General features: G+C 40.4%; 1 protein-coding gene across 1 annotated transcript in view; it reads left to right on the top strand.

The window, feature by feature from the left end:
- The first annotated feature begins 100 nt into the window (after nt 1–100).
- PIP4P2 (phosphatidylinositol-4,5-bisphosphate 4-phosphatase 2) overlaps nt 101–9,939 on the top strand; it is a 23,021-nt gene continuing 13,182 nt past the window's right edge. The window contains exons 1-5 of the mRNA XM_031058505.1: nt 101–197; nt 2,134–2,271; nt 5,366–5,538; nt 6,559–6,665; nt 8,367–8,490. Coding sequence (XP_030914365.1) covers nt 101–197; nt 2,134–2,271; nt 5,366–5,538; nt 6,559–6,665; nt 8,367–8,490 — 639 coding nt within the window. The remainder of the gene's footprint in view (nt 198–2,133; nt 2,272–5,365; nt 5,539–6,558; nt 6,666–8,366; nt 8,491–9,939) is intronic.

The raw sequence follows: 9,939 nt of genomic DNA, 5'->3' as shown, positions 1-9,939 counted from the left end.
AGGAGCAGGATTAAGTGGAAGAGCCGGAGCTGAGCGCAGCTCGGCTGGGCACAGGCGGCTGCGGGAGGGGCGCAGCGCGGGGCCGAGCGCGCAGGTCGCCATGGCCGGGCAGCATCGCAGCCTCAGCGCCGTGCCCAGGTGTGGCCAGCCCGTCCTGGCAATCCCATCCGAACAACGAAGGGACTCGGTGCACTGTGGTAGCTGGAGTCCAAAACCACCAGGATGCCCTTGCAAACACGTTTCAAGGCCATAGCGGGTTATGGCTGTATTTTTAAAGCAAGTCCGATACTGCGGTTACGAATCTGTAGCCGTGGCATAATTATATGGTATTATCTGTCTTGCATAGACTTGGGAAAAGTCGTCTTTTTGATCAATACTGACTATGTAATTAGTAGGTGTAAAAAAATCTCTTAGAAAATGTGAATCAGGATGTTATCAAAATACTTTAGTAGGGTTTTTTTTCAGTTAAACGTTTTGGAGCAGAAATTGAGGTGTGGAGAAAGCTGAAGGAATAAAGACTAAATAAGATTAGTGCAGCTTTGCTAGCAGTACCCTTTAAAATGTAAGATTACAATTCTTATCTCAGTAGGTCCAGTGTGTTGGCCCTTTCTTAATGATTTTTATTAACTGTATAGATTCATGACATGCATGCAACTAGAATGAGTGAGCATTTGTCTGTTTTCAGTTATATTCAATCTCATGGAAAGCTAGTCCTCTTGTCTTGATACAGAAATGTATTTCAGTTAGGGCTGTAGCTGGTGTTGACTGTTTACTTAGATTTGAACTGGACAAAGGAGTATTGACTTAAAAAACAGCAGAGGTTGGATGCTTTGGCTTTTTAGTTGGGGTTTATTTGCCATCAATTTTTTAGTGTTGGCAGTATCCCCCAAGTAAACAAACAAACAAAAAAAATCCGTATATCTACCTTAGTTTACATTCTGGGGTTTGATATTTTTATTCTTAGTGTTCCTTATTCTGTAACCATTTTTGCATACATTTCAATCTGTTTTTTTGGGTTTTCTTTTATAAGTCTTTATAAATTTAAAAAGTAATGAAAATGCATTAGATTAGTGGCTCTTGTTTGACCCCAGGGTAAAACTCGTGACCTGGAAATGAGCTGGATTCTAAATGCTTATTTCAGTTGTTAGCCATGTCCTCCTGTGCCTTCAGTGGGCATCTGTTACTTGAGATATCTGGCTGGGCACCTGTGGGGGGATGTGGTGCTTGAGATAAGTGATTTCTTCCCAAAAATGAGGAGGAACCAACATAGAGCTTTCTTGAATGTCGAATATCTCTTGTTTGATCAGTCCATGAGCAAACACTTGAGAGCTGCTCTGCAGAGCTCTCAGGCAGCTGTGGAACAGAATTGTGCAGGGCTGTGGCACGGGCCCGTGGCTCTACTTCCTTTCTCTGTCTGCTTTCCTTAGTGAAAGGATCCATGCAAGCTAAACTGCCTTTCCAGCTGACTGGCTGACTTCATCTCTCTCCCTAGCACAAGGCTAGACTTAGAGGGAGGAATCATTCCTGTGGAAGAATTGGCTTTGCTTCCAAAGCAAACTCCTTCTGCAAAGCTTCCTTGATTAGCATCATTGGGATAGTGTGCACTGGCAGAGGAAGGAGGAAGAAGCCCTTTGTGCTAAAACTACCACCTGAATGTACATGAATAGGTTAATCCCTATAATTATCTACTGTGCCCAATATATCATCCTGAACTTTAAATTAGAGAGACCATGTTTTGAAGGTAGCCTTCTTTTCCTTTGCTGAGCTGCAGCTGAGACCCAGCTGACCCTTCCCTGTGTAAAACGGTTGAATCCTGGTAATGGCTCAGTGTTCTTAATGATGCAAGCAAGAAAATCTTACAGTGTGAATGCAGGCCACAGTATTTAAGAAACTTTTCACAACGTTTACAAAGGGTGAAACTATCAGTTCCATTCCCTGGAGTAGGATAGTTAGTCAGTGCTTTTTTGTTTCTTTTAGGGTTTTTGGGCCTTTTCCAGGATTTCTTAGTTTTTATCAACGTATCTCTGACATCAATCATTAAACTTTTTCCCTTACCCGCCCCCTCACAGGTCATGATAAAGAGCTATTTCTTTTTTTAATCAAATAAAACTAATTTCTGTTTGACCCTGGTAGGCTTCAAGTGGTTCTCTGTTGTTTCCCTTCAACTACCAGGGGAGGAAAGTACGAAAGTACCACAAGGAATTTCTCAGGTTGCAAATGGGATATCTTCCATTGCATCGCTGTTCTGTAGGGGTGAAGAGGGAGTCAGAGGTACTGCATGGTAGGACACTTTGCTAATCTTCCTGAACTAATTACTGTTGGGTTTTTTTTGTTTGATTTGTTTTTTGGGGGTTTTTTGTTTGGTTTTTTTTGTGCGTGTGTGTGTTTTTTGTTTGTTTGCGTTCATTTTTTTTTTAAAGAGAAATGGATAATATAGCTGTAAACTGGTATGTCAGCAGCAGGGAATTCACTATCTAATTACATTCTCCTGGTGTGTATGTGAAGCTTGCCTACTGTCCAACATGACAGACTGACAGACCTTTATAAACTGGTTTTAGATATTCTAGTTAGCCTGAAATTCAAGATGTCAAGAAAAAGAAAAAAAAAGGTCATACCAAAGTATGCTAATGTGCTTTGAAACCTTTTTATTAAGGGGTAATGAGCAGCTAACTCTGAGACAATGTCTTTATTTTCCTTTTCACCATCCCCCACCGACTTACCCTCCCCAAATATACTCTTCTTTATATTTAATTTTAGTGGCTTCTGCTGGCTTGTTTTTTGGACCTCCTCAAAATGCGCGTTTTCTTTGAGCATGAAGGTTGCAGTGCCAAGATACCTCATGCTTTCTGCTCCATAGCAAATGTTATTTGCTGCAGCAGGGCTCTGAAAAGCAGCCATTATTCTCTTGCTATCTGATATTTGCTGAGCCAGCAGGACAGGAACAGCGAGGCTGCTTACCTGGAAGCCAGGCAGCTCCAGTATGAGGCTGAAGAAGTGGCTGGTGCTTTGTGTAGGGGCTCACACGCCTCAGTTTACCAGCTTCATAAGAATTATCACTTGGAAATGGGTATAGAAAATTATAAATGTCTAGAAGGTATGGTTGTCAAATTTTCAAGTATTTCAGGATTGTGGAAAGCTGAAATGTTGGTGGCTGTGTGTCTCTTCACTTTCTGGTACCCTTAAAAATACTGCTTGCCTTAGTACAGCCGCCCTATTCCCAGCTGACAGAATTGAGCTATCACACTCAAAATGGAGAGGACAAAGTCAAGAACTTTTGTAAAACAACTGTTGCTTTTCAAAAAAGCAACCTTAAAGCTGGGAGTGAACTGTAGAGGTGTCTTGACAGAGAGTCTGGTGTTTAGTCTTTGGAACATGCCTTTTGTTTTCTGGCTGCCTGTTCCCTTAGCCAGAAAGTGTCAGCTGCTCACTGCAGGAGCAGTTAAGCAGCCTGCTGACTGCCAAAACCCACTGGAGCAGCCTTGACTTTGCCACGGTGGTTACTCTAACCTGATTTCTGGAGTGCTCTGGTAGGCTTGAGCTTGTTTCTACTTGCCAGAGGGTGTGGGTTGGGGTTTTGTCTTGTGTGTGTTCGTTTTTTAATGTCTTGTAATGTCTCATGTCCTGCATGTGGCAGCCTTACTTAAAATAGGTATCACAGTACTGCAAAATACTGATATTTAGTATTTATTTTTCTGTATGCTGCATTTTTTCAGAATGTATTTCCTCACAAACAGAAGAAATAACAGTGCTGTTACCTGATATTTCTTAAGGATGTTTTCTGTAACCAGTGTATCAGAGCTGAAGGTGTGAAGTTCACTTCCTCAAGAAATACAGCATCAGTTAGTGTCATTAATTCAGAGTTGTATTGCTGCGTATAAGTTAATTTTGTTTCTCATCTGAAATAATTCACGTATATTGGATGTGATTCTGAGACTCTCAAGGTACCTATCTTTTTCCTGCTGCCTTTGTGAGTTAAAATCAAGCGCAGGTCTGGGTCATATATAGACCAAGTAGCAAAAAGAGATAGCAACATGGCTGTTCAGCATGCACTTCAAAGGTGTGTGGTGACTTTTGGATCTGAAGGGCAGACAGGGTTTCTTATATCCCTCCAGCTTACAGCATTCACTCCAAGACAGCAAAGCAGTGATGAGTACATTCTCACAGGCTTAAATTTAATACTCAGGCTTGTCAGCTTTGATAGCCGCCTGTGATTTCACTCACCACCCTCCAGCAGGTACTGCTCTGTTCAATGCTGTTGGTAAATGGGAAGTAGGCTGATCTCTCATTGCTTCTCTGAAGATTTTGTTAGCTGCTTGGATGTAGTTTTTGAAAAACTTATTGAAACCCAAGGCTGCAGAGCATTTTGAACTACTAGTTTTTAAGAAAGCTAAATATGAACTACTCAATATGCCTGTCCTGAATTTGCTTACCTGAAAAGCCCTGAACTTCTTAATGAAATAAGTCAGTGCTAATATATCCCAAGGAGTGGTCGTGATAAGCTTGTGAGAAATCATTGTGTTGAATTATTTTCATTCCATGGATTCTTAAGCCTCAGATAATCTTCAGTGTTTCCTCCCTGTTTTGTTGTGGGGCTCAAGACTGACAAAGCTGGACTTTAAAGTCTGCTGTTCCCTGAAGGCCTGAGGCCATTAAACCCTTCCTAGTGTCAGCCTCTCCAGAGTGACTGAAGACCTTCTTGTGCATTGGTACTTTGGCTCCTGGACAAGAAAAATACCTGGAACCCTTAAAAGCAGAAACTCTGAGACTTCAGGGTTTTTTCTTCAAGACAGCATACATTTGCTGTTTTACTTAAAAAAAGAAGCATTTCATGCCACTTCCTATCCTAAGACTTGTTTTCTTGACAGGGCTTTTTTGTGTTTTTACCTGTAGTATCTTCTAGTATGTGATAAGCACTTGTCTGTATTTCAGTCTTTTTAGATGTTTGTGAATGCTGTTCATGACTATTCCTACCTGTGTCTTGTTTTATTTTCTGGGTCTTTTTCTTCAGAAGCCAGTCTCTACTAATCTGTAGTAGGTTTGGGGTTTTTTAGTGTTTTTTTCTCCATGTATTTTCTATGGACTACAAAAAGTTGGTTTGAAATAAAGTTACATAGATGAGTTCTGTTGGATCCAGATTTCTGGGGTGATTTGCTGTGTGTTTGTGTTGCTGGTTTGCTTTACCTACAACTATGGATGGTGTTTGTGTACACAGAAGTTGTGGAGAAGGGGAAAACAAACTCAGTTTTATTCTGTGTTTATACTAAACACTGAGTTTGAGGTGTAAGGTTTTTTTTTTCTTTTTTGAGCCTGTGCCTGCTGGAAATGGTACTTGCTGGAAGCGTTTTAGGATCCTCTGTTTTTTCAGCTGAGATTTCCTTGTCTCTTGCAGCAGAGCTTCCCCCTCCATACACTGCCATTGCAAGCCCAGATGCCAGCAGTGTTCCTGTGATAAACTGCCGTGTGTGCCAGTCACTAATCAATTTGGATGGCAAGCTGCACCAACACGTGGTTAAATGCACAGTCTGCAATGAAGCCACGGTAAAATGGATTTTTGGTGTTTTTTGGGTGGCAGTGGGGATAGCACTTATGTCTTCACCTGGGCAGGTGGGTCTCTTCCTGCCACCCCTGAGGAAGAGGATGAGCCAGCCCAGCTGACTGCCAGTGTTCACAGACATATTTGTTTCTTCTTTTCTTAATTCAAGTCTTCACTGTTTTTCTTCCTGCTTTTATTTTTTCCTCCTGCTTTTATTTTTTTCCTCCTGCCAGTTTTAGTTTTGGGATGTGATACTGCAGCGCTTCACAGCTTCTGCAAGCATTTGTGTGAAACACTGGATTAGATTTATTACACTGGATTTATTATATATATGTTATATAAAAAGAACATTAAATTATGTCCTGAAAACAGGAAACCTTAAAACTGCAGGAATGTTTTTTTCCACTTAGAAGAGAGAGTAGAGAACCTGCCACTGATAGTTACTTTCCTGTCCAATATATAATGTTTCAAGCCAAAGTATTGTGCACCTTTTGATGCGCTGCATGAAAGGGACATTGAAACTTGACTCCCAGGTTGGAGAAAGATAATTTCAGTACAGTTTAAAATAAGATTACTGTTCGGTGATGTCTTCATAGTCTCTTAGTGACCAAGAAACAGACTGTGGTCCTTTTACTGTTGAATAAAGCCATTGTACCAGGCAAGAAGGGTTGTTTGGTGTTTTGACTGGTTTTGAGTGATTGCTTTTTATTAATACATCACTATTTAAACTCACATAAAAAATAATAACTGAACTGAAGCCTTGAATTATCATTGCTAAAGTATGAATGTTTTTTCCATGAGTGAGCAGAATTTGCTTGTTCTAATAAGGAAATTTTCATTTCTTAAGAAAGAAAAAATTTCTAATTTTGTGTTGACTCTGAAGTTTCCTCTGTAAGAGGAAGTGTATTTCTGTTAACAGGAACTTTTCACTAGAGTTGTTCTGCTTTGTCTTCATGTTATGTGGAAAAAAGTGAATTGCTATGACTTCTGATGTATGTTCTCTGGTGGTTGTGGTTTTTTTTTAGCCGATCAAAAACCCTCCTTCAGGGAAGAAGTATGTTAGATGTCAATGTAACTGTCTTCTTATCTGTAAGGATACATCTCGGAAAATAGGCTGTCCAAGACCAAACTGGTAAGAATAAAACACTTCCAGTGCCTTGAGATGGTTTTCTTTAAAGCAACTGCTGTCTTTGTGTTGAGTATTTAAAACTAAAAGAGGTTCAAAGCCTTGGTCTCTTTACATGGACACTTACAGTGCATTACTGAATTGCTGCAGACGCAGGTAGTGCTAGTGTCCATTTTGAATATATTTTTTTAAAATAAGAAAAAAAGTTTCTTCCTTGTCTTTAAGTCTCAGATGTATGTGTCCCGTTATATAACTACTTTGTAAGTCAAAAATAATGTAAAGAGCAATAGAAGAAAATCCACTTCTCATTTCTGGGACTTAACATTCATAATTTCTTAGAGACTTAGTTATTGTAACCACACAGAATACTTTGCTAAGCTCAGAGAAGGGATTGGGAGTGAGATGGGAGATGGAGTAGTAGCTTAACTTCAGTTTCCTTAGTTATGCTGAGTTTTCATTCTCCTCAGCTCTCAACTTAAATGTACACACTTGTTATAAAAGAAGCAATTGTGATTGCCATAGTGATTGCTCTTACTGTTGGGCTTAAGGTGTTAAAGATTCCACTGAGATAGGAGGAGTTTGATTGGAAGTGGTGCAGCTCTAACAGGAGAAAGGGAGAGGAAGGCTGAATCTGCAGATGTGTGGAGGGGAGTTCTACCCCACCAAGTGCCCTAATTAGTCCCCAGTGTATTGGCTGTTCTGGTTTTCAAACATAGTTTGAGACTTGTGGGAATTAACTCTTTTTACTAGTGCTTGGTTGGGTAGGACTTCAAAACATTCCAAACATTTTCTCAGATTGCAGAAATGTTCATGGGATAGTTCAGTTGTAATATATCACATGGTTGGTAACTAAACTGAATTAGAAATTCCTTAATTTTATTAAAATAATCTCAAAAGCATGCATGTAAGCAGTTTTCCTAAGATAGCCTGTATTTGTCTTGCTAGAAACTGAGCAAAATTGGTGTTGTGTACTTTGAAGGAGAGAGTTGGGAGTGTGACTGAAGGAAAGGCATTCAGAATACAATTTTCGGTGTAGATGGAAGAGATGCAATGCAAATTAAATATTGCTTTATTTTTTCCCTTTACTTTTTTCATTCTAAGAAGTCTCATCCTCATTCTGAGTTGGTTAATTTGGGTACTGTCATTTTGGACTGACATATTGTCTTAACTAAACTGGAAATACGTTGAACATAGAAGTAAATATTTATTTTAAAGTAAATTGATTCCATTTAGTCAACCTAGGGTGGTTTTCCTTTTTAGCTTACTCAATTTGAATGGAATTTTTACTGTGCAAGTATGGATATTCTTCTTACATTGACATGGTTGTCAGTAGTGTGGGAAGGAGAACTAGGTTTTGGAAGATCCTTACTCTTTCTACATGTTTCACATGGGTATGTACATGTCAGTTCTCAGACTTGCTCAGCCTGGGTATTAAGTTTTCATTTTTCTGAGGAGCATGTCTGTCATATGCTTGTAAGTCTGATATAGGGTTTAGGCTTGTGTGGCTGATCTTACAGGGGAAGAGAATATTTTTAAAACTGAAAATACTTTGGAGAGTGACCAAAACTGGGTGCATCAGCTGTTTAACAAGTAGATTATAGTTTAAATGTGTAAAAATATTTGGTAGTGGCTGAGTTAATTGCTTGAACACATCATCCTTCTCTTTTGCTGGCTTAATTACATGTGTATCTAATGTTCTTAACTCAGTAGGCGCATCATTACTCTTGGTCCAGTGATGCTGATTCCAGAGGAGCAGCCAGCTCAACCTGCCTTGCCAGTTCAATCAGATGGAACTAGAGTGGTGTGTGGGCACTGTGGAAATACATTCCTTGTAAGTAAAGCATCAGATTCTCCTTCTTGCCTCACTGTGCTATCCCTCAAGCTGTTTGTTGTAAGCAGTTTTTAGCGTGTATTGCCTCATTCTCTGTCATCATTGAGGAACTAAAACTTCTTTACTCATTAATATGAGTGTATGGTCTGGTTTTGGTTATTTTTATGTGTTTCAAGAAAACTTTTAACAGTCTTTCTGTACATGGATAGATAAAGCCCGTGTCTTATTGTTTCATGATGTGAGCGTGGGCAGTGCTGGAAGAGAAAGTTGGTTTTCCAGGTTCTGTTTGGGCTTGCAGAGTGGTGGCTGTGTTCTGCAGTGGCTAATGGAACAGTTCTGTCATTGCTGTATGAGCCCTGGAAAGCTGTTGGTTATGGTGCTTGCCATTGGCATATCTGTAGGTTGTTGGAGAGCTGGAAGTTTTGGTTTATATGTCAGAGTGCCAGTTGAACACTCTGTAGCCTTCTAAATGGACAAGGTGCTGCCACACTTGAATTTTGATTGCAGTACACAAGCAAGCTAGCTTTGGCTTCATCATCCAGCAGTGATTGAATCTCTTTCAGGTTTGTGGGTTGTAGGAAATGGCTAGATAAGGAGTACGGTTAAAGAAAACAGTCACGAGAGAGGTGGCGCGTTCCTGAAACAAAGGATTGTAAGATACATAAAGATCAGAGAATACTCAAGTGCATTTCCTTGTGCAAGGAAAAGGCAGCTTAGGGGTTGCCACTCCATGTCAGTTTGTACCAGCAGAGAGAGAAGGGCTGGCTTGTGGTAGGCTCTATAATGGCTTGTGCCTTCAAGTCTTCGCTTCAGGTTTATGGATCAGTGAGGTGCTTTTGTGGCTTAACACCACCCAGCCCCCTGCCCTGGTGGTGGGGAGAACTGGGAAAAAGGTAAAACCTGAGGGTTGAGATGAAAACAATTTAATGATTGAAATGGAAAAAGAATACTGCTAATGAAAACAACAATAATAATAGTAATGGAAAGAGAGAGAGGGATAAAACCCAAGAGAAATAAGTGATGCTTAATACAATTGCTCACCACCTGCTGACCCAGCCAGTGCCCCAGCAGTGATCAGCCTCTCCCAGCCAACTTCCCCCAGTTTGTGCACCAAACATGATGTTCTGTGGTATGGAATATCCCTTTGGCCAGCTCAGCTCAGCTGTCTTGGTAGTGCTCTCTCTCAGCTTCTTGTGCGCCTCTTTGCTGACAGAACATGGGAAACTGAAAAGTCCTTGACTTAGGGTAAACGCTACTTAGCAACAACTAAAACCTTAGCTTGTTACCAACATTGTTACTGAATCCAAAAGAGGGCACTGTACCAGCTATTAAGAAGAAAATTAATAGTCTCAGCTGAATCCAGGGCAGGTGTGCTGTAATGTTTTAACTATTGTAGTAAGTGATGAGTGCAGGGAGCTGAAGATGGCCCTTATGCTTCTCTCTCTTTCC

This window comes from Geospiza fortis, unplaced genomic scaffold, assembly GCF_000277835.1.
Source record: "Geospiza fortis unplaced genomic scaffold, GeoFor_1.0 scaffold7, whole genome shotgun sequence".
NCBI lineage: Eukaryota > Metazoa > Chordata > Aves > Passeriformes > Thraupidae > Geospiza > Geospiza fortis.
The sequence above is the reverse complement of the archived record's forward strand: the minus strand, read 5'-3'. Positions and strand labels throughout refer to the sequence as shown.